Source organism: Strix aluco, chromosome 6 (assembly GCF_031877795.1).
Source record: "Strix aluco isolate bStrAlu1 chromosome 6, bStrAlu1.hap1, whole genome shotgun sequence".
NCBI classification, from domain to species: Eukaryota; Metazoa; Chordata; class Aves; order Strigiformes; family Strigidae; genus Strix; species Strix aluco.
The window spans coordinates 26321435-26346747 of record NC_133936.1 but is presented as its reverse complement, the minus strand read 5'-3'; the positions used below and the strand labels follow the sequence as shown (position 1 = coordinate 26346747).

General features: G+C 42.8%; 2 protein-coding genes across 2 annotated transcripts in view; both read left to right on the top strand.

Annotated features, from left to right (window-relative positions):
* The first annotated feature begins 1563 nt into the window (after window positions 1-1563).
* Window positions 1564-3235, top strand: LOC141924969 (cytochrome c, somatic-like). The gene is given in 3 exon segments (XM_074828302.1): window positions 1564-1705; window positions 1708-1728; window positions 3090-3235. Coding segments are annotated over 3 exon segments (309 nt in total).
* A 4952-nt stretch (window positions 3236-8187) lies between these two features.
* Window positions 8188-25313, top strand: part of PDE11A (phosphodiesterase 11A) — a 137490-nt gene continuing 120364 nt past the window's right edge. The window contains exon 1 of the mRNA XM_074828301.1: window positions 8188-8985. Coding sequence (XP_074684402.1) covers window positions 8188-8985 — 798 coding nt within the window. The remainder of the gene's footprint in view (window positions 8986-25313) is intronic.

Here is a 25313-nt window from a genome sequence, read left to right as displayed (position 1 = left end):
GGTGTCACCAGGGAGCAGCAGGATTGCCTTCTGTTTTGCTGATTAAGGATACCAATTAAACTCAGACACCAGAGTGAAAAGAGTAGGTGTATTTTACTGGTGATAACTAAATAATGTAACAGAGTAATACAGAAAACATGCAGTAAGAAAAGGCAGAATAATGCACCTAAAGCAACAAATAGGAAAATACAGGGTAATGCATCAAATCATTACTACATGAGAGAGAGAATAGTGGTTAAGAAAGATACATCACCACTTGCATATGTTACCATTATCCAGATCCGCAGACGCTGGGGAGCCCCCGTTACAGTGAGGATTTGGAGAGCCTTTCCCGGCAAGTGGGAAGTCCTACGTGATGCATCCATCTGTAGGTGAGGCAGCCAAAGTCGCTGCAAGTGGGTCCAGCCTTATATACTAGAGATCGGCAAGCCAGAATAACTGGCAGCTTTGTTTTGAGCAGAAAATTTCTGGTTTCATTCTCCTGTTGGATTCTACCCAAAACCTGGCCAGGGCTCAGGGGGGGGAACCAAGGGAGTTTCCAACAAGGCCAAATACTTGGGTTCTCAGCCTTGAACAAGGCTGAGAAAGGAAAGTTGGATACATTCTCTCAGCCTTTTGTCCTCACTACTGATTATGTTCTGTCTAAACTGTATCTTTTACTGGGGAGTTTACATATTTTGTTAGTGACTACATGCTAAGTTAGCAGCTTCGGCTCGGGGCCTGTTGTTCAGGCTTCAGTATTTCAGCGCTTTAGCACTTTTTACATCAGCATAAGTGGGTTGCTATAGCTTAGTACAATACCTACAAGCACAATGGTTATCAGTTATAAAATATACAGTATTCATCTATAGGTCAACTCTGGCTTGGGCCTGTTGTCCAAGCCTTAGCTCTTCACCTTCCGCACCCTCCGAGGGCCAAAAGGTGCTCAACTGTCCTTCGTTCCCTGGCAGACACGGGCCCAAGGGCAGCCCGGCCTCCCTGTCCAGCCGTTGCCACTGGAAATCTGCCTCACCATGAACGTGTCCCGACAGGCACCGGAGGAGGGTTGAATTCTACAGTTCTGGAGAAATTCTAAGTAGCACTGTGACCCACAGGGAAATCCTGAGTTGCTTCTGTGTTTTAGATCAGCCTTCTAGACAAAAGTACGTTGACCACTGAAGTAGCTCTAGAAGAGCAATCATGAAACTTAAAGCTCCCTTAACCTCCAAAGATAAGAATAACAAAATTTGTAATTCTGCATCTCTCAGAGATGCAACAAAAATAAACCATGGTGCTTTTTCCGAATTGTAAATTGGATAACTTAACAAAATTTAATTCATAACCATCAGCAACCAGATCATGTTAAGAAATTATGCAGCTTAACAGAGTCTTACCCAAACTTACCTTTACAATTAAGTCTGGGACAAATTTTCATTACTTTGAGACACATTATCTTTTATTACCGTGCAAGACAGAAATATTTTATGAAATTGTAGAAGGAGATTATAAATGTGACCAATGGTGAACTTCTCTGTAATATTGTTCAAATTTCCTTTTTTTAAAAGATTTTTTACATAGATCAAAATGGGTGATTTTGAAAAAGGCAAGAAGATCTTTATTCAGAAATGTTTGCAGTGCCACACAGTTGAAAAAGCTGGAAAGCACAAGACAGGACCAAATCTTCGGGGTTTATTTGGCTGCAGAACAGGACAAGCTGCAGGATTTTCTTAGATGCAAACAAGAACAAAGGTAAAACTAACTGGTGACATGGATGAGGTGTAGTGTTGGAGGGGACATCTATGAAAAAAAGTCTTTTTCTTTAGAGGTACAGTAGAAAGACTTAGTCACAAGGAGTTACTCTCACAACTGTTTACTTTGCATACTGCAGATGAATCTGAACTATAGTTTCAGAAACAACAATCCTCGATCCCTATATTAAAAAGTTTTATCAATATTCAGCACACCAGGTCAGAAGATATACAGCTTTCCCAAAACTTTGTAGTATCAATAGGCAGGTTTTAATTTCTGTTTCCTAAAGGTGCTTCTAGATTTTGTTTGCTGGTCACTACCCTCTACTGGCATCGTGATGCGCTGCAGTTGTTTTGCTCAGAACACTTAACTGAATACCATCACCTGCTAGTAAGCTATGACTTGTCTTGTGTTTTTCATGCAGACAGGCCTGAAAAGCAGTGGAACATCTGAAAATGGAAAGTAATTCTGTGTTTCACTGGTTTTATTTATATCATTTGAATATAAATTATATTATTTGAATCAAGCTATTAATTACAAATACAGTTCTGTTTTTTTTCTGGCTACTAAGATGCTTTAGAATTGGCTGACTTTTTTATTTTTCTGTGATTTCTAGGGAATGTTCTGTGACATTCACTGTATACTGGGAATTCCTTCATACAAAACATCATCAGCATATATTAACTATTTTTTCTCATTAAAAATTTAGTGAGCAAATTATACTGATGTTAGTACAAGTTTTTAAAAGAAAACCAACAAAGTGATATCTAAATCCCCCTTAGACAATGGGAAGAGTCAACTCTGGACAGAAGAGAAACTTGATTATAGGTATTTCAGTAGTCTTCAGTACAACGGTAGGCTTCTGTTGACAGAGACAGGTTTTAGCAGGGTTGGAAGGAAACACTAATGGTTTTTCGACTTCTGTCAAGAGATTCCAGGAACTGGCCATTAACAACCCTTTTTCTAATGCCCTCCAGTGGAGCACAGCCATGATGAATTTCATGTCAATCTGTAGATGCTCATTGTCAACAACTATATGAAATTAAAGTCAGATCTTCTGGATACTGGAATTACAAAGACACTTACACAGTTTAAAAGTAGTAAGTAATTGTATGTGAAATGCTGAAAAGAACTGAAACTCTCCATGATGCAAAAAGGGTTTATATTTGACTTATTAAAGTGACACAAAGACAATGTATACCTTGTGAATTTTATATTATGTATCACTTCTGCTCACATTCCTCTTGGATTCTAGGCACATTATGTTCAGGACATCACACCTTTGATTTGAGACCATTGATATTTTCATAAATACATGACGTTGGGCCACCTTGTATTTTACTATGTTTTCTGTTTTTCAGGAGTTGTCTGGAGTGAGAATACACTGATGGAGTATTTGGAAAACCCTAAGAAATACATTTCTGGTACAAAAATGATTTTTGCTGGAATTAAAAAGCAGAATGAAAGAGCTGATCTTACTGCATACTTGAAAAAAGCAACTTCATGAAACATTGCTGTAGCAGTTGTAATGTCAGTGAAAAATGTTTTGACTTTTGACTAGCTCCTATGTCAACTTTTAGTATTTTGATGTTAGTCACTAGGGACTGGCCTTAGCAAAATCAAATAAGGATATGTTTTAAGATGCTATGACCTAATAAATAACATTGGGAGGTGAGCATTATTTATATTGTGTTATACATTTCATAGACCTTTGTGGAGAGTACTACAGAAATACTGTTCCTCTCTATAAGGAGATCCAAGATCCCAGTTCTGCAACTAGCTGTTCAAACACCCACTGAAACTATTATTCAGTTGTGACTATGTAAATAAGAAAGTGCCTGTAAGTATTGGGACTGACAACTAAATGAAGGTTTTCTTTTGGAAAAAAAATCCTTGTCATTATCAATGGTAAAGGAAAGTCCCATATGCAGTAGATAACAAAATATAGTCTTACATTAAAAGAACTCTATATAAGGATGAGGGAAGTGGAATATCAGGAACATCCGATATTTTCAGGGGAAAGTAACCTTTTAGTAGTGATGTTGACCTAAAAGAATCTTGAGATACCTGAACACCCATGACCTTTAAGGTTTAAAAATATAACCCCACTCATCCTATTGTTAGTGTTCCTTTGTGTATTAAAAAACCATAATCAACTACCAGTCATTTTTCAGAGCTGTGGATCTTTTTTCTCCATTTGAGGCTAATACATTAAGGTATCCTTATCCTCTCCCATTAGAATGAATAAAGGGTAACTAGCTTGAGCAAGTGATAATAATAGATATTTTCACCAACAGTAGAGGATTGATGAAGGTGATTACAACCCTCCTAAACCCTCCTCATGAATCTCTACCACTTAAATTGTGATTTACAATTTAATTCTCTGTTTACAGAGATGTAATAGGTTAGAACATACTTCACTCAAGAAAGGTTTCCTTATGGCATCGCAGAAAGGAGCATTAGTACAAAACTAATCTGCCTCAGCGCCTATTCCCAGGTACTCATTTTATCGGTATTGTTCCAATGCTTACCCACCAGGGGCTTTAACTGATTGTCTTACAGTGCTCCATAGAGCTGAACTGCTGTTTTTAAGTAAGGGAATAAGCAAGAATTGGGTTAAAAGTTCTGTGACATAACTGGACGAGTACCTGCTTTTTTTTCTTTTGTGCCGTAGCTGTAAGATACTTCCTCCTTTCAGTTTAATAGTCGGGACCCGTTCTGTTGACTGGTTAGACAACTAAAGCATCTGCCTGAATGACAAAAATTTTCTCGAGTGCTTTTCTCAATTGCATTTTGGAGAGTGCTGTGCCACTGCCTTCCTGAATAAAAAAACATACTCCACCTGAGAAATGCACTGACATTTCTCCTTGCGATTCTTTTAGGGCATCTCTGTATGTCTGTGCCCAAGACCAGGTGAGACTGGCTAAAGCCTGCCTTGCTCTCCGAGTTGGCACTGTGCATCCACACTGACATAAGGTGCATCATACATAAAATGCATCAGATATAAGCTGCCCGTACCTCACTGCAGCATACCTCTAGAATTATGAAGGCAGCACAATCCCATGGCATCGACAAAATCCACTTGCCTTTTTGGCCCTCCCATGAAAGGCCGCAACTAATCTATCTCAGGCCCACAGATGAAGCTGCAGCCCAGAGTACAGTGCACTTGCTTTACTCACGCTGCAAGCAGAGGTGTGCCAGAACACAGACAGACCTAAGCTTTCTCCGAAAATCCACGGATGCACGCTGGGCCAGGCTCCTGAAGCAGTTTTACTGTGACAGCATGTCGAAAGCCTGTGCAAGTTACAGAACAGAAAACCCCTGTGATCATCTTTGTCACATTTTATCTTTAAAAGAGAGGATTATAGCTTATACAGAGATTTGGGGTTGCAGAGTTCTTTACAATTAAGGTGTTACAGTCAATTGTTCACTGTGTAGTTTATGCAATGGAGACAACTGCATTTTTAATTCCTTCAGTCTTGACTCTCTCATTTGCGAGATTGTCGATATGCAGACTTTTACTATAATCAAATCCCATGCATAAAACCCCAGCAAATAAAGATGCCAGAAGACTGAAGAAATGGTAAGGGAAGACCTTGTTTATACCTAGGCTTATGGAAACACTACATTGCTTTAAATGTTTACATACAGAACTGCTACACAGTAACCATTTTGTAGTAAACACTGGTGTGAGTGCTCAGACCAAACCTTACTATAGTGAGATGGCAAAAATTATTTACATACAACTATTTCACTTGTATGCAGATGCCCAGGGCCCTTGCCTGAGAGCTTGGGGTACTTGCCTGCCGGGCCTTCGGCAGCTTATGCGATTTCTTTGTGTAAGTGGAGTGTTTGTGCCAGTGTTGCAAAAGCGCAAGCACCCCTGAAAAGGCCAAGCAGCAATTAGCGGCTTCGGGCAAGCGGGAGCCCTTGGAGGGTGATGGCGAGGCAAGCGCGGGCGAGGGCCAGCAGCCGAGGGCAGCTCCTGGCAGCACGGGCAGCGGTGTGCAGGTGACAGCGTGGGTGCCCTGGGGAGCGGGGGTGACACCCCGGCTGTGTCCTTCCGAGAGCGGAGCCTCCACCCACGATGTGACGGTCGCTGGCGCAGGCTGAGGGGCTGTGCCTGCTGCCACGCGTGAAATCCCGTTACTTCACAGCCCCGGCAGCGTGTCAGCAGCGCGCCGGCAGAAAGGCTTCAAAGATCAGTATTTCAGTCGCCCTTGCCCTTGCCGAGACGCGCCTGCAGTTTCATCCCCAAGCTACCCGTACGGAAAGAGCTCAGCTTCTCTAGAGGTGCGAGCAGCTGGGGGACCAGCCCCTAGAGCCTGTCCTCCGACATCCCCGCTTGCCGCTCCCCCCGCCCGGGCTGCCGCTCCCCCCGCAGCCGACCCCCCCCCCCGCCCCCGGCAAGTCAGCGGCGGCACGGTGCGGCGGCCGGGAGCGGCAGCCGGGACAGCGTCTTCCCCGCCGCGGCAGCCCGGGCCGGGCCGGCCCCTCGTCCGCCCCGCAAGCGGCGGGGGCCGCGCCCCCGGTCCCGGTTGGCCGCGCGCCTGCGCGCCCCCCCCGTCCGCCCGCCCCGTTGCCGGGTGGTGCCGTCGGCGGCGCGGTTTCTCAATGGAGAGCCGTCCTCCTGCGGCAGCCTCCCTGCGCGGCGGGGGGCGGGGGGGGCCGGGAAAGCAGAATGAGAGCCCGCCGCGGGGCGGGGGGCGGGCACCGGGCTCGGCCGGCCAGGCGGCAGCGGGGGAGCTGCTGCCCAGCCCGCCACAGCGAGGGCACCGAGACCGGGAGGCGAAATCCTTTGTCTGTCGCTTCCTAAGCAGTCTGCGGGAGCCACAGCACCTGCACGGAGCCCCTCGTTACCCCCGGCTGCCGCGGGAGAAGCGGCAGCCCTCTGGGCACACGCACGGAGCCCTCCCTCCCCGGCTGACACCCGCCCGCACTACCGACGCGTGTCCCCAGAATCGCTCCCTCTCCCCGCAGGCACTGCCCGGACCCCCGCGCCGGGAGGGGCTGCTGCAGGGCCAGGGTCCCCGGCAGGTCGGAATCCCGTTTGGTTGAGGATTTGCCGGTGTGTTTTCCCAGCCTCCCGAACTCCCATTCATGAATTTCTGAAGCCGCCTTCATTCAGTCTTTGGTGAGCGCATGAAAGACATTTTTCACGTGTTGAGCTCCATGACTCCGTTTTTTTTCAATCGCTTATGCGTAGGCATCGATTTAGCAATGAAACGTGCTCCACGTGCGCATAAAAATAACCCCGGTCCGTCCGCCTCGGTGGAAGCGGCCGGTCTCCGTCTGGCCGCCAGTGCTGCAGGAGCGGGCGCCCGGGAGCGCGTCGTCGCTCCCGCCGAGCTGCCCGGGGCGGCCGGCTCTGGGGCAGAAAGCCCTGCGGGGGGGCGGGGGGCCCGATCCCGCTCTCTGCCCCTCTTACACAGCGCCGGGCGCGAAACGCCGCACTAAAGACGCGGGGCGGGCAGGGGCAGCTGCCCGCACGGAGAGGCTGCAGGCGGCTCAACCCAGGGATTCAAGAAACGGAATTCACTTGGTGTTTCTGGCAGGGCTCCGTCTCTCCGCCTGCCTCCTCAAGTCCTGAGGCAGCGCAAATAACGCTCTAGGCATGAAACCTCTTTAACGGAGCGCTGGCGTTACCTCCCCCCCGCCCCTCCCGCAGACCGCGGCCGGGTTTGCCCCTTCCCTGCACACGCATTACAGACAAAGGGCCCTCCCTCTCCCCCCGCACACTCCCCCCGAAGCTCCTGAATGAGGCGCCCGTTAACGCGGAGCTCCTTCGCGCAGCTCCCACCGCTGCGGCCCCCCCGCCGGGGGACCCTGCGCGCCTCGCCCCGCACCCCGGGGGGGCTGCCGAGGCGGCTGCCGCCGAGCGGGCGGCGATTTCTCCCCCCGCGGCGGGGCTTGCCAGCCCTCCCTCCTCCCCGCCTGCCCCCCCCGCTCGGCTCACGCGTCCTCCCCCCGCCCTCCCCTCCCTCCTCAGTGGTCCGCCGGCTGGGTTACGCAGCAGCCGCCGCCAGCACTGACAGCACTTGGCAGAAGGGGTTTGCCCGAGCGCTCCCGGAGCATCTCCAGAGGCGCGGCGGCAGCGCCTGCCCGGCCCACCGGGGGAGCCGGCCCGGAACCGGGCGCCGGGGCCAGGCCCAGAGAAGGGCTGAGACCCGGGGAGCAGAAAAATACCTGGAATAACACGACTACTACTACTACCAATAAAGAGTGGTGGGCAGGAAAAGGAGGTCGCGGGGGGAAGCGAGGGGCGACGAAAAGGCGCGTCCCCGAGGAGGGGCCGGGCAAGGGGCAGGAGCGGCCCCTCGCCGGGGCTGACGGCAGCTCCCCCCCCCCCCCCCCCCGCCGCCCCGGGGCGGCCGTCGGGGCGGCGGCAGCACGTGGTGGCGGCGGGGCATGGCCGCCGCGGGGGCTCCCGCGGCCTGAGCCGCCCCCGCCGCCGGCACCATGGCGGCGGCCGCCGACGCCGGCCTCGACGTGGCGGCGGTGGAAAGTTTCCTGGAGAGGCACCCGGAGCTGGTGGAGAAGTGGCTGAAGAGGAAGAACTCGCTCCCTAAGGCGCCTGCCGCCCCCGCCGCCGGCCCGTCGGAGGAGCGGCGGAGCAGCGGCGGCCCCGGCGGCGGCTGGGGCAGCGCGGGCGGCCCCGGCGGCGGCGGAGCGGGGGGGCTGCAGCGGCGAGCCTCCCAGAAAGAGCTGCGGAAGAGCTTCGCCCGCTCCAAGGCCATCCACGTCAACCTCACCTACGACGAGCATGTGCACGCCCGGGCGCAGGAGCCGCTGAGCAGCGTGCGGCGGCGGGCCCTGCTGCGGAAGGCCAGCTCCTTGCCCCCCACCACCGCCCACATCCTCAGCGCCCTGCTCGAGTCCCGCGTCAGCCTGCCCCAGTACCCCCCCACCGCCCTGGACTACAAGCGCTACCTCAAGGAGCACAACGAGCGCCAGTTCTTCCTGGAGCTGGTCAAGGACATCTCCAACGACCTGGACCTCACCAGCCTCAGCTACAAGATCCTCATCTTCGTCTGCCTCATGGTGGATGCCGACCGGGGCTCCCTCTTCCTCGTGGAGGGGGCCGCCGCCGGCAAGAAGAGCCTGGTCTCCAAGTTCTTCGACGTGCACGCCGGCACCCCGCTGCTGCCCTGCGGCTCCACCGAGAACAGCAACGAGGTGCAGGTGCCCTGGGGCAAGGGCATCATCGGCTACGTGGCGGAGCACGGCGAGACGGTCAACATCCCCGACGCCTACCAGGTAGGAGCCGGGCAGGCTCCCGGCGCTCCCCGGCCCCCGGCTCCTCCCGGACCGCGGCGGCGGAGGCGCCTGCCGAGAAGCCCCGCCGCCGCCCGGTCCTGCCTGCCCCCGGGGTATCCCTCCCCGCCGCCCTGCCTCCCCCCCGGGGCGTCCCTGCCGGGGCGGCGGCGCTGCCACTGTCGGGGCGCGGAGGGTTGCGCGTCGCGGCAACTGTTGACGGGGCGGGAGGGGACTCCCGTGAAGGCGGGAGGGAAAGCCTCTCCTGGGTGGCCGACGGGGCTAAAATGGCCATCAGATCGGTACAGCACTGCTTCTGGATGTCGCCGGAGCGGCAGGCGGCTTCTTGCGTTTCAAAACGCAATATTTTGGAATCGGCTGAAGAAAAGTTCAAAAAAAAGCTTGTGACAGTCCTAATGAAAACGTTCTTAATTCTCAGTCTCACTTAATGTTCCCCGCCTGACCGCTGCTGAAATGATCTCATTGCTTTCAAAAGAGCGTTTATTTTCACCTTTGCATATGCCCACTCAGCCCACAAGGCATGTGTTTTCAAACCTCTTCCTAGGCGTGACATAAACAGTCCTGTTATTCTCCTACAAGGACTTTCCCCATCTTTTACTTTTATAGAGACTTCAGCGTGAATGGTGAAAACGCAGTCCTGGCTTCAAGGCAAAAATTCCCTTTGACTTCAGTAGGGACTGACGTGCCTTTGCCTGCGTGTGTTGGTGCAGAACGGTGCACTCAGTTTACTAGTCTGAAATTTACCTCTCTCAGTCCTAGGGGCTGTTCCTGGTGTTTGTTAGTGTGAGACACTACCAGCAATTTGAGAAAACGAAGAACCACAGAGAGACAGTTTTTCTAAATTAGGATCTTGGAAAGCTTTAGAGAGGTGGGAGATGTATGTCTTTTAAGAATTTTAGTAGTAACCGTTGCCCAATGTCTAAACAAAAATGATTAACATAAAAAACCTGATGATGCTTTATAGCAAACTATACAAGGAAGAAACTTGAAAAATAAGATAGGGTTATTTTTGTGTGAAATACAGAAGAGCCATGTATTTTGGGCTGAATATTTATTTGTCAAGCAGTGAAAAATACTAAGCACCTCACAGATCCAGACTGACAGAGGTTCCCAACCCACAGAGTTCAAAGGGAAAGAACAGAGCTTGGTAAATGCTGCAATATTCAGACTAAAATGCTTGAGCATTGGATCACCTTTGAAAAAAAATCTAAGTTTGCTTTCTTCCTTTATTTTTCCTTTTCTCCACTATACACTTTCTCTTACCATCTGATTTTTTTTTGTTACTTTCACTTCTAAAACTACTCTTCCCAAAATATCTGCTGTTGGGGGTCAAGCAGAAGATGTTCTCAATAGTCTCAAGTAGCTAAACAGATAAAGGATATCTGAGTTCGGCTGGGAAAGAGATCGATCTCTCCTTTTAACTCTGGACAGCTCCAGCCACCTTTTTTTTGAAGGTGAGAACACCACTGGAAAGGCGGAGTGTTTTCTAGCCCTAGGGGACTGTACTATTATTTTCTCTTCAGTGTTTGTTCACTTTGTGTTCACTTCCCTGTGAAAAAGTCCAGCTACTTTAAACAGCTTATTGTCTGTTTCCTTTGCAGAGAAAAGTGAAAAATAATCCATCCAGTTGCCATTCCCGATACTATTTATATTATACTGTTGTCTGGCTCCTATTCAAAATCGATTAAAATATTATAAATAATACAATTCATTGTATGTTTAAGCCATAAGTACATTAGTTGCAGTACAAGGGGAAGTTCTAAGCCAAGTTCATCCTGTAATTATATCAATTGCAACTTCCCTGCTTTCAGTGGAGTTACTTCTGATTAACTCTAGTGCTAAAGAAACTTTAGACCTTGACACTTTAATGAAAGTTTTGCTTGATAGTAAAATGGGAATCTGCTTTCTGTTATGTTTCTGAGTTAGTACAGTTTATCTTCTCTTACCTGGCATGTATATATCCATTGTGCATCATTAAAAGCAGACTTTTCTAATTTAATAGTATAAAGAGCCCTATGGAAGCCCAGGTACGTGTGCGTAAAGAAGTGACAGCTGTTCCATTTCAGGTCATTGTAGTGCTCACAATACAGCACTTTAAAAATTAATAAATATGATGATATGATTTTTATCAGCATTGCCACTCATGATGGAAGTGTTTAATCAACTGTCAGGTAAAAAAAAGCACCACCAGTAAACGTTGTCAGGCTGACAGGAAAAGGGGTGGCAGCACAGCACCATTTTGTCCATTGAAGAGTGTCTACACTGATGCTACCCATTCAGTAAGAAAAGGCCTTATATTAGGTCAGAGGAACACCTCTAGATTAATTTAAAGGTTTTTTGCTTGTTTTTTAAATTAACAAACTTGTTTAAAAGGAGGTAAAGATGCTTCCATATCATCAGTTACCTAGTTTACAGTACTGGGAAATTTGTTTTACTATCATCCAACCATCTTTATTTTCTCAGAGCCTGATCAAATACCAGCTGGAATTCTACCATCGAGTGCAAATTGGGTTGTCTGCTTGTATCATCAGCTACTACTGACATTAATGGGACTTCAGCGCGATCAACACTACATTTACATCCTGTCATGTCTTGTAATATGCTTCATAAGGGGAGTCCCCTATGCCTGTACACGGACTGATTGGTTTAGGAAATATTTGTAAATGACTTGCAGTGCCATTTTCAGAGATAGTGTAAGATTTCAATTACACATTTCTTTTTCTAATGAGAAAAATACTAAAAAATGAAATCAAATAATAGACTGGGGCTTTTCCATGATATAGGTGATTATTACAGTTGTTGAGTCTGACTTTCAAAACCTGCTTATGTAAACAATCTTCCTGAATTCAATGGCCATACTTAGATATAAGGTTTGGAATTAATATTATGTATTGAGGACTGTTTAAAAATAACTTCTTTCAATACTAAAGAATAACTATCTAACATCTCATGGTAATTTGGTAAATGAAGTTCAGCAGTGACTGAGCAAACTTTTTGGAGGTTCACAGCATCAGAGAATTTGACAAATAGTTTATGGAAATGTTTAGGTGAATGTTATAGGACTGATTCAAAAGTTGCACAATTTCATTCATAGCATTAAAAGCTTTATTTTTACATTGCAAAGTCATTGGATGAAAGTTTAAAATTACAACAGTTTGTAAAATATACAATCCAATCTGTAAGAGCTAGCACTACAGAGGATTTGAGAACAGGAAAAGAATTAGATACTTACTTTGCATTTTGGAGCCAGTCTAAAACTCCTGGGAGTAATCTCGTTGACTTGTAAATTGAACTCCTAATCATTTTAAGTTTTAAAATAAGGCCTTGGGTCTTCCCATGCATTAATTCTGGGAAGCATTTCTTACTCCTTATTCTTATGTGAATAGTGCACTATGTCTTGAGCACACGTGTTGGAGGAATCCTGTCATACTGGCAAGGAAATTTGGGAACTAAATGTCCATTGAGGCTTCTTTTAACAGAGCATAGATGTAGCTTTTGCAGTCATATATGAAGACTATTAAGCAAGTAAGTACACAGGCAGAGGCCATTAAACCTTTATCTGCAGTTCTTATGAGTTATTTAAAAATTTAAGTTTATTTCCTATTTAAAGATACGGATTTTTTTCATGTCATCCCTTATTCTCACAGGTCTTCTACGATGTTTAGCTGAAATTACCAATCATTTCAGTTTTGTTCCATCTTTTAGAGCAGTATTTAAATAATAAAAATTTTAAATTACAAGTAATGTTTGGTTATTGTTATACATTTAGCTGTGTAAAAGTTGGGAATTAATGGCATCCCAAGTTCTTGTAACTAGTGAAAATAATCCTACACTTTAGAATAGTAAGCATACATCAGAAGGTGGTGAAAAATATGTTCTGCTGTTTGCCAGCATCAGCTGAATAAAGTTTCTGTACATCTTACGTTGAATTTGGAATACAAAAAGTAGCTTTAAAAGACAGAAGAAAAAAATGGTTTACCAGATGGATGTTTTAATAAAGCGGGGAGCAAAGAGAGGAGAAATATTAAATGGAGACATGCTAAGACATAGCTAAGACATAGGGTTTTGTAAGTTGGAGCAAGTGCCATAAAAGATGATCAGAAATTATTTTTCAATACAGCTCAAGTCTTTAAAAAGAAAATTTAACCACATTACTGGAAGTAAAATCAAGCAAAACAATTGAGCTCTCTTTGTTCTGGACTCACCTGTTACCTCTTTCAAGCTTAGGCCAAGTGTAATACAGCTAACGCACACACAACCCTTTACAGTAAATTTTAAACATCCTTGAACACCTAGGTACAGGCATCAACATTGTCTTTTTCAGGGCTTTTGGGTGCACTGTGAGCATTTATTGTCTCCTGCTGTGCCAGGACAGCATTACAAAGTTACTGCTCACACAAGCAAACCTTTCAGCCTGGGAGTGCCGGTGTGGGACAGGCTGTTGGTGTGGAAGGTCATGAACAGGCAGGAGCCACATTTCATTACACAGGGTAGCTGTTCGTTATCATCAATATTAACAGTGTGTCTCTTTCAATTTTAAAGAGCAGTTAAAGCATTAAAACCCTGGGTCCTCTGAGGTTCAGTTCTGCAAATGGGAAGCTCCTAGGTACTGTTTTATTCAGCAGCATGCACCAACAGCCATATTCATTTCGGTGCTGACTCTTAACAAGGACAGAGGTTGCGCTTTAGAGAGCAGAGGGCATGAAACCTGGCAAGCAGAATAATCAAAAAAATTTTTAAATTCCATGTAATAAGTGAGTTAAAACAATTTTTGCTGTGCATTAAACAATGACTAGGAAGTACCAGGGGGAATACAGGAGATAATTGCAACAGTAAAGAACTAAGCTGCTCTAATGTGCTTTCTGCAGAAAGACACTCCAGTCCATCACACAAAATTTAGGAAAACTTGGAATTGTGAGTACGAGCCAGTAAATGTGTGAAGGGATATTGTAATTACCCCTGAATCTGCTGCTTAGCGGAGGTGAATACATCCTTCATGTCACAGTGGCTCTGGCCTGGGAGAGAATGATCTCCCCAGAGAAGGCAGCACCCTCCTGCATCTCCTTAGTTCAGAGCCCTTGGGGCAGCAGCTGGGGAAATCTCCTTACCTCCTGTCACCTTCCTCACTCCATAAGTCTTCTTCTCAAGGAATGGTTTCTGACCGATGTGTAAAATGTCCTAAGGCCTTCCTGGGTCACACCAGCACCACTCTCACCTTGGAGATGTCTGCCAGGAGCAGGAGCTCCTGGTAGATGCCAGGGGTGTGTAGAAAGGCACGTGTCCAAAGCCACCCAAGGGCTCAGATATAGTTTCGTGTCTCCATGCTGCTGCTCAGGTGAATCACCAGGACAGAGGGGGCTGCACCACACAGTATACACCACCAGTGACAGCCCACAGGTATCATGAGTGAACACACTTCATGGCTGTGTGGGGCCAGTGAGGCTACCTCACCAACCAGGCAGGCAGCAGCCTGTCCTCCAGGCCTGCCTGGCCATTACTCCATGGATGCACACCACCTGCTTGCAGCCCCAGGTGTGCCTGCAGTGGCTTTGAAACAATCAGCAAGTGGGCTGGGGGCAGCTGGGCACAGGGTGCCCAGGTGGGGCTTGTTTGCCACAGGGAGGAGAGGGCAGCAAAGGGCTGGGGGGACAAGTCTGCCCATACTCATGTGTAATGAGTTTTCTCTAATTTCCAGTGGGGCTGTTGGGTAATTATGAGCTATTTTGGGGGGCTTGCATACTTAAAAGTCAGTGCTGAAGGCTGTTATGTTGTCTTGTTGCAGTGAGGGTGTGCTTGGGGGTGGGTACAGGCTCTCAGGTAAGTATGGCTGTGGAGGACATTAGTGAATTAACATGTTAATAATTTGTTTTGCTTTTTTTTTAAATAAAAAAGAAAAATCTGTCTGGCTCACTTTCTCAGTTGTCTTACAGGGCAAGTACTGTGTACCCTGGTGCCTTTGACCACTCTAAAGGAGTGGCTGTAAGGCCTGGCTCCCCAGCTCTCCTGCAGCAGGCTCCTGGGCTGTTGGTTGTGCAGAGCTTGAGCAGGAGAGCTGGGGACAGCTTTGGGAGAGCTGGGGTAGTTTTCTGTCCTCTGTAAGACTTTTCTTTGTTAAGCTACCAGACTTTAACTGGTTTGTTGCTCAGCCAGTCCACCTGTCTGAAAAAGATGGACATTTTCACATGTTTTCCCTCAGACACTTTTAAAACTTCCTTGTAGAACAGGCATAAAACTGGTGCCTCTGTAGCCTGTAGCTTCCTTGTTAGAAGGAAATATGTGTATTTGATTAGAGCAGGTCAGTGACTGTGAGAAAAAATTTTAGCTGAAATCTTGTTACAAGCACAAGACTGAGTAAAACTGTAGTTTTGCTTGGTAAATGATTTTGCTGTTCTGTTTGATTGGTTTTCAATTTTTCAAAACAAATGGATATTTCATTTTGGTTATTTACAGTTGTATGCTATTGTATAGTTTTTCTATGGAATAACACAGTTAATGAACAAGTGTACATGCATCATTATGCAAGTTAACTTGTTTTACTTTTCTAAAACAACCCTATTGACAAACTATGAAATACGAACAACTCAAGCTAATGGCTTGGTGGAGTTGTGTGTTAACAGGGTAATGGCAACTGTGTGCAGTCTGAGCTTAATGTCTCTACAGTGCATGCTTTAAAATGAGTGTGGCTTAGTTAATAACACTACTACTTTGTTCTGACCTGATATTTTCAATTTATTGTTCAAGAGTCTTATTAGGCTGCTTCTGTAACTCTTGAAGCCACGTGTTTGCTCATCTGAGTAATCACCTGCAGGTGGTAGGCTTAAACCCATATGCAGACTTCTGTTGAAACACCCAGGAGTCTTGTTGGTTTCTTTGCTCAGAGAAGTATCAGCTTTTTTAAAGCCATCCTGTGTGTGTATATATCTCATAAATAATCATTAATATTTAGGAGATCGGCACTAGGACCTGGCTTAAAGCAGGGTCAGAACAAAATGGGAACATGGACATGTGATTGGTTCCCAGCGGGGCATCTGTCAGGTCCTGCACAGAAGGGCAGAGAGCCATTGTGGTGGAGCAAACAGTAGTGGGTGTGATCTCTGAATATTTAAAATTAGAGGAAAATATTTTTCTTTGTAAACACTTTTTAAATAATGATATAAGCAGAGCAGAATTGCACAGAAGTTGCCATATACAAGATCACAATGTGTTTTACAGTTGTGCTATTGGTGATCTAAAATGAGCTTGTTTTGAAGAAATAGAACAAAAACCTTATGTGATGGATCTGGGTAACGTCCTATGGAGGAATCTTTTTGGATACCTACTGTTAATCAGTTCAAACTATGAAGCATGAAATGAATTATGCTCATTAGCTTGGCAGTCATGTCTGCAAACTTGCTAGTGCTTATAAAGTTATTTACTCCTGTATAAGAAAGATTACCTGTGCTATTTTTTTCCATTAATTTTGTGCCAGTCATAAGTAGACAACATGCATTGTTACTTATATCCATTGTCTAACTAATAAATGTAATAGTAGTTAGAAAAGGACGTAAATTATATACCATGCTCCAACTGATTGAACTAAACAAAAGGCCCCAAACTAGACATGTTTTTAAAAAAAGGAAAGAAAAAAAACCAAACTAAAACAAAACCCAAGAAACTAGTGTTGCATCATTGAAAAAAACAAAAAAAGGTGTTCATCTGCAAAGTAAGCTACTTTTTAGTTCAAACTATATATGGACTTATTTAGTTTTAAATCTGGAAATTAAGAATTTTTGAGGGCCAATGTTCTCTACTTTTTTTAAGATTTGGGAGTGAAGGAATAGAGTTGGCTGAGCTGTTTTGCACATTCTTATCTGGTTTTATCTTATAAGAAATATTGCTGTCACTGTATAAATAGTCACAATATAACTGGACTGTGTGCTTATTTACTTGGGAGAATTAGGTTTGAGATGCTGGTGAATGGTACTAGTTTGTTCTTCTGCTGCCTTTGTCTCCAGGGCTTTAGGGACTTCGAGGGAGATGACAGACATAGCTGAAGCAATCCTTACATGGAAGTGTCTTCAGAGATTGCGTTATTACTTGTTTTTTGTGTGCAAGTTTCTTCTCTACAAGGTTTTTCCCATATCTACTGTAGTGGTTTATTACTTGGTTTCTGTTTCCTGTTTATGCACAATGTTATGTATACCGTATGTAATTTTTAGAGAAGAGTGTCTAGAACAGACTGGATACCTTCATTTTTTAGTCTGCATTTATCTTTAATGTTATGCTTTGAATCTAGAAAACTTTCTGTCTTTTGGATTTCTCTTTTTGTTTTCTATAAAAGTTTATGTATTATATACTGATAGGAAGCATGATTAAGAAATTGAATAGGTCTCTTCCATCTTCAGTTTCTTTACTTCTGTAAATGTAGAGGCTCCTGAAGAATGGCTTCCTATAAAGTCAATCAAAATTACATTAAATCAAATTTTTCTATCCCGCACAGTTTGTAGTACAGTAATACTCAGGTTAACAATGATGTCAAACATACTACTCTTTTAATACAACTTAGCTAACTCAATAATTTAAATGCAGCAAAATTTCTTTGATTATAGTGTTTCTTGTGGTTTGGTTTTTTTCTTGAGCCCTTCCTAAGGAGAAGAAAGCCCAATTGTGCAGTGAACTGTACAATATAGTAGGTCAAGTCTGTTAATTGAGCACCTCTTGTGTTCTTCTGTTCTGTGTGATTAAAAAGCAGTATTTTTAAATTATAAAAAAATAATCAGAAATGGCTTTTCCTTGTAGCTGTCAGCTTTGGTTGAGTCAGCCCATTTCACTAGATTAAACATTTTCTCCTTAGACTTCGGAGAAGGAAAACAGTGTCTGTCATGAAGACTTAATTCCTGGAAATGTATTCAGTCAGGTTTCATCTCCATTACATTATTTGACTCTTAGCTAACTTGGTTTAGGATTATACTTTTTCTGTTCTAAATCATGCTAATAATATAGAAATTGTTCTAGCTTTAATAAGGATATAAAAGGACATTTTCTTTCCAAGTTCAAACAGCTATCCTATGTTTAAAAAAACCCCACACCCAAACCAAAAAACCCCATACCTTTACTAACCATGTGTGAACCACCCACTTAAACTGAAAATCAATACTGAAATGCAGTTGGTGAAACTTTGCTCAGAAGTTAAAACTGTTTTCATTTCTAACATAGTCTATTACTTCAGATGTCTTGAGGAAAGAAGAAACATAGATTTAAGTAAGATAAAACAAGAAAAAATACTTGTTTTGACTGTTTCATAGGAGTTTCAGAGACCCTCTATGACCTTCTGTGGAATAGTGCATGTCCTTAGAATTTTTGAAAATATTTTTTTTAGTTGTAAATGTGTAGATTCTTTTAGTAAATTACAGGAATAATGACTTTTTAATGAGATTTTTCTTCTTCTTGCTGGTCAGCACAGATTATTTTTTTGTAGGCTTCCTCTAAGTGTAGTTGTTCAGGTTTAATCATGATCCATGACTGTTACTTAGTGACCTCAGATTCATGGTCAGTTTGCTATTGATATCAAAGAAAAGACGATTGGGCCCTAATGGATTTTTCTCTTGTTTGTCACCTCTATCAACAATACAGCTGATTTGACTTTTTTCAGTCCTTGCCCAGTATCTGTATAACTCTCATAGTCAGATTTACAGACTAATTTTATGAATACAGAGGTCAAGCTGGAGGACTTGACATACAGAGATAGGCATCATTTGGTTAGGTCCTCATTCAAATTGCCTGAAGCCTCAGGTACATCAAGGTAATGAGTATCTTATGGGATCAGAGCTTGTAAGCGTGGTTAATATTGTGAGTTTTCATCTGAAATGATGAAGGTATGGGATCTAGAAAAGTGAATTTAAATGTATCTCACTGATAAGAATTCATGCTGCTCACAACAGCTGTGCCAGGTTCTAGCATTTCTGATCCTTATCTTCTTGGTTACTTTCAGATCACACTTTTAGTGTTATCCTTGCAATTACAGGAACTAGACATTTAATTTATTTTTTAATGGAAGTTGATATTCTGATAACATTATAAGATTCCAGAATCCTAGGAAAAAACCTGTCTGTACCTTAATCTGGTCTTTTATAGAATAAAAGCATGAAGATGTTTGTCCTTATTTATTGACAATCTTTAAATATGTCCAAAAAGAACTTGGACTGCAGTGTCACTGTGCAGGCAGCTGAAATACCAGCACTTGTATTGATGAACCAAGCCTGCTCTCTTCTGTGTCTTTACTGGATTGAATATCACATTTTATAGTATAGTATTTCCCCAAAGAAGAATTTACAATCAATAAATACCTTGAGATGAGGATAAGGTTTATCCTACAGAATAACTGTTCCTTGTTGGCAGTTCTGAAATTCCAGTTAAAAGTTCCTCAGTCTTGACATTTTTGAATGTCTCTGCCATCTAGAAATCTCATTATGTAGAACAAAGCAGTAAAACCAACTATGTTTGGTTTTAGTAATGTTTTAACCAGCCAGTGGAAGACTTTACTTGTAATTCTTGAGTATTCTTGCATGAAAACACTGACAGTACAACTACAATTATGGTGAAGTCTCTCTCTCAAAAGTATATCTTGTATCTGGTCTGTACCTAATTTCTGAATGTAAATCATGATTGTAAAAGAAACTTATGAGCAAGTGCTGCATTGGTATCATCAACACTAACACTTCTTACTACCCAGGAGCCCACTGCAGATGAAGATCATGTTGTGCTGCAGGCTGTTCTAACATGTGGGATAATACAGTTTGTATCTTAAAATGTTAGCAGTCTGACAGAGGGCTTCTCTCTGATTTAGCAGCTTTGTTATCGGTTGCTAAACAGGCCTCCTTGCTCAAGGTTACTATTCTGTAGGAGAGGTAGACGTAAATTTTGTACAAGCTTCTCAGCCATCACAGTTCACACTTGGGCATTGAGATTTTTATTGTTGCTGTTAAGCCCAGTAAAACCTCTCTGTTAGATCCTGCCACATACAACGTATTATGACAATAAGTAGTGGAAGAAGCAGGGTGTGGAGATAAGAGTTCTGGGACATAATGCAGATCACACAGTCTTTCAGTTTTCTTATGTGTATATTGCATGGGTCAATGACATTAATGTTGCCAGAAACAGTATTTTATTTTGTTCACTTGTGTAGCTTTCCTCATTACTTTCTGAAATGTCAACAAAATAAAATTCCTGCCTGCTTTTCCACAAAAGGTTAGAGTTTCAGTTCTCATCTTGATGATTTTCAGTTTTTACCAAGTTCTTGTTGAGTTTTTCCTCAAAAATGTCTCCTTTTTCCAATTAAACACATTAACTTCCCTGTACTGTGCTTACTGTGCCTTTAGTCTCTGCTCCAGAAATGTAATACCCTTCTGCAAAAGGTGGTCCAGTTCTTCAGCATAAATGGATAATTTGATATCAGATGGCAGGAAGACCAAAACATGTTGTTCTATCCTTGCTGAACGACATGCTTCTGGGACTAAGGCTGTCTGATTGCCTCAGGATCCCTGTGCTTCCTTTCTATTAGGGTAGAGGTCCCAGCAAGAGGTGCAATCAGGAAACTTTCAAAATGCACTTGAAAGGAGAAACAATATAGCAGGAATGAGTTGTGGTTTAAAAAACACATTCCAGATTGCTAATCCCTCCTGTGTCTCTGGTTCTCCATAGCATCCATTAAGGAACACTGGATTGATAGCTCATCGTTAAATCTGTTCCTAACACCAGCAGCTGTACTGTATATATCCAATTCAGACAGGTTCACAAGCCACTGTCCTGTGTGCCACCATCCACTGCAGGTCAAACAGCACTTTGTGTGTTAATCTTGAGGCCTGTTGAAAAGGCAATGACTGCATATGTCACAGGATTGTAAATTACAATTGCATTAAAATACCCACTACAGTGAACCTTGTTACCTAAACAAAAGAAACTTTCAGATAAACATGAATGCATCTTCATAATATTTATCCCAGACCCTTGTTTTGTCTTGCAACAATGTATCTCTTTTAATTGAGTGTATTCAGATGAATGAATCACAACTCACTTTTTGTCTGTCCAACAGCTGTCCTTTTCAGCTAAACGCCCCCTTGAAGTTTTACTTCTTTTAGAAGGCCTGCAAGATTTAAATCAACAACAATATTACAAGTCAAGGCATGTTGTCATTTCAGTGGTTCCCCAGGTACTCTGTTTTGCTTTGAACAAAATTAGTAGAGCAGGTACTGTCTCTTCAGTAACACAAAGAATATTATCAATATTTCGGCAACAATAGCTGCTTCTAAATACTGCTTCAGCTGTTACCAAGAAGTAGTTGAAGAAATAATGTTTAATTTATTCATTGGTGAAGCCTAGTGTGATAATTGCCCTGCATTTCACTTCACTGATAGAAGAACCATCTCTTTCTAGGAAGGATTCTCTATGGTGCAGCACAGTTCAGCTTCTATTGAAATTGATATAAAAGATTCTAGAAGCATGTGGAAAGATCACAAGATCAGGCACATCTGGGTCCTTGATGCCATTATTAAAAACCATTCATCATGGGGGTTCTAGTTCTCTTAAAGAAGTTGTTGGGCACAAATAATTCAAGTGTATCTCATCAAAGGCTGCATAGTAATCTGGTCTTTATGGAAGCAAAGACTGTTTAATATGCTCCAGAGGCAGAAATAGGTCTAAGGAAGAAGAAAAACCCCTAATGAAATTATAGAATTAAAACAGAACTAAATAAAATAGGATAATAAAGAAAGAACCAAGAGCTTGATATTCTGTGGCAGTAGAGCACTATAAACTGTATATGAATACTACAGTTGATATTAGTTTCTTGTCATTGAAAGGTATGAAAACTTGCAACAAGTAAGAAAATAACCAAATGTATATGTTACTCTTTGATGAGTGAGTTTAGAGCATTTCTAAATCATGTCTCTTGAGGTGGCTAGAACAGTCTATTTCTATAGCATCTGCAATTCACAACAGGAAAATAAAAATAGAAATAAAATTGCTAGGAAAAAACAATCTGTCAGTTTTTAGCATCAGTAAAGATTTAAGGAATTATCTCTTCCTCATCACAATCAAATCTTATCTTAGATCAAGGACTGTATAGATTGTTTTCATCACCTGAGACAAATATGGACGTTATTTCACAGCCAATATTGTCTAAACTTTTGAAAAGAAAACTTGTGCTTATTTTTGTAGAACAGCTCAGTTCCCTCATGTTAGGGGAGTCAGAACTGGCTGTAACTATTGTCTGCAGCATAAATGCTAACTTCACCCTGGAGGAACGGAGCTGCTGCCAGTAAATAGCAGTAATTCCCTCCCTGACTGATAGAAGAGCTGTTGAAGACTATTCTCTACCAAGATGAACAAAGATGCTGTTAGCACTACCTCTTCTGAACTTTGCAGCCTCCTTTGAGTCACTTTGTGTTCTACAGTTGTACTGTTCTGGAGAATGCGTTTCTGCACACTGCTGTGTAAACAAATGACCCATATTTAGTTCAGTTCCCTTTAGTTTTTGTCAATCTATATTGAAAGTCATTTTCTGCTTATGGTTTTAATTTTGCTCTCAGCTGTTTGCTCTCTACAAATCTTAACGTATTTAAGAAAAACTTCAGACTGTTTAATGATTGAAAGTACTATAAGCTCCTCTTACTATTCTGGCAAGCCTATCAAGTTGTATGAAAAGATATTTAATACATCTTTTAAACACTTCTGTTTGAATACAGTAATCTTTCTCCAGAGGTAACTAGCTGTGCGTATCCTGCAGAGGAAGGTTAAACAAACTTCAAATCCAAACAATATACTCCTTGAGTCATGTCTTTAGCTAAGCTATATGCTGAGAAATATATTGGCATGTGGGGGAGGTGTTTTTTAAAATAGGGACATTCTTGTATTTAGTTTTCCAGAAAATGCTGAGGTTTTATTGTATTTCTTTGAAAAAGCATTTGTACCCCATTGGAATACTAGCCCCCATGACAAGCCTTATTTGATGTACTAAATTTTAAGTGCAACAGACAGAAGTGAGGTCAAAAAGAGTCTACATGACAGAGAAACTGTGAGCATCTACAGCATATGGATGTGGAGTGCAGCATGGCCTAGTATAAGGGTGTATGAATAATCACGTTACTAACACTAGCTGTAAGTCTTTGTTGGGTGTCATTCAGTAGAAGTGTTCTATAAAGTGATGGCATTATCTTTTTAAATGGTGATCAAATTTAATCTGATCTCAAGATGTAATATTGTCACCCTATGCATATTTTTGTACTACTGTATTTTTTGAAGATGGTAGTTTATCATCTTTTGCAACGTATTGCATTCTGAAATTCCTATAGGTATTCAAGCACCTGGGTCTTCACTAAGACATGAGACACTACTTGTAGTGCTTTAGTGTAAAATGTGTTATGTCAATTGCCCCTCAACTGTGTTTCAAATGTGAAGTGAGAACTGTCTAAATGCAATTTAAGTAAATTTTTTTGATGCATTTGGGATTAGCAGTACTATGACTTTAGTACCTGAATAGCTTTGGGGACAGAAGTATACTCTATGTCCAGCACTGTGGCCCCACGCAAAATAGGAATGACAACAAGAAGTATGAAGCAATTCTAGTTTTAATAAAAGACTTGGATTTTGTGTTGAAGAGTGGTTGTCTTTGAATGTGGTGCAAGCATTTCTTATGTACATCCCTCAATAAATATGTATAACCTTAGGCACATTCTTTGCCTTAGAAAAAATTTAAAATAACAAAATGCTGCTGTTACTTCGAAGAGCACCTTGTTATTACTATCTTTACTCTTCAACATGATGTGTTATAAACATTTTTATTATTTGGTTGTAAGAGATTGAATTCTGTCATTCTATTGTAAGAGGGGTCTTATGGTCATAGTATATGTTCTGTATTTTTTTGAGAAACTGCATGCTTTATGACCAATAGGATTACACTGCAAGCTTATTCCATCACGATTTAGAGATTTTATATAATCATTAATTAAAATAGATTAAAATATTCATAGTTAATTATGCATTAATATTGTTCCAAAAGAACCAATGCAAGTGGATAAAAAAGCATATGAAATAATCATGTCTAAAAGAATTCTGTGTAACAACAATAAAAAAACTTGTTGATGATTATATTGGATACAATTCTTGGCCAGCAAAATTTGAAAATAAACAAAACTACAAGAAATTATACTTGCAAAATTCTTGAATAAATGATTGCTACTTGCCATATAAAGCTTAAGGGTAAGCATTTATTGTGGGGATTCAGTTGCTCTGTTCTTTTAACACTAATGAGAATTGTGTTGTTAAATTTCCCCCTTCGAGCAATACAGATTGATGAAAAAATACTCTAGCTGATGTACGCTACATTTTAGGAACTTTCAGACTACCCAGATATTTGCCCATATGTTTTCAGCCTGCTCCACAATGATTTAGTTGGATGTTAGTATTGTGAGACAGTCTCCATTAAATCTTTCACTGTTTCATAGTTTATGCAGTGTGAGTATAGAAACTTGAGAAGCACAAATTTAAAGCATCCCAGCTTCATATAGCATTTCTGCCTGAAATTGATTCTTCCTGGTATTTCTCATGTGCTAGTTATACAAGGTGGTATAACCTATAACTTATGACTCACAAGAAAGTTCAGAAGCTCTCTTGTTTGGTGCAGATACTAGGCAGTGAAGAGTAAGTACAGAACAGTAGAGCAACTTGTACATAAGCACACCTCAATCACTGATCAGATTAAACTGGCATAAACTTGTGAAAAACAGATAAAGATTTAGGAGCAATATATAGTGTCATGCTGGTATGCTCCCTATTTTACATTGAAGTCCTAATTCTGCAACTGTCCATGCTGTATACAGCTAGTGGACACCGTTGCCCCACTCTGGGGTAAACGTGGTGATTCCCCAGCCAGGGATAGTCTAGAAATTAGAACATACCAGATCTGCATGGCTCATTCTCCTCGGCGTTCTCAATTAAGGCACAGCACTCCTTGCAGCTTGTAATCCTTTCACGCAAACCCCAACATCTGCATGCTTCACACACACTTATGAAAAGATATGGCTCGTGAACTGTGAACAGCTCTTTCATTAGTGTGTGCCTTGGAGGAGCTATAGTGTGTGCACAGAGGAGCTCAGGGCCCTCACCAGTGCCTGCAGGGGCCATGTGGTTACCCACAGCTTCACTGGTAGGGAAGTTTATTGGCAACAATATAGAGAGATAGTGAAGCAAGCAGTATTGGTTAAGATTGAAGAAACTGAAAAGTGCCTGTGAACATGTGGGCAGGAGCCAGACCTTGAGCAACTGATAGTTTCCTT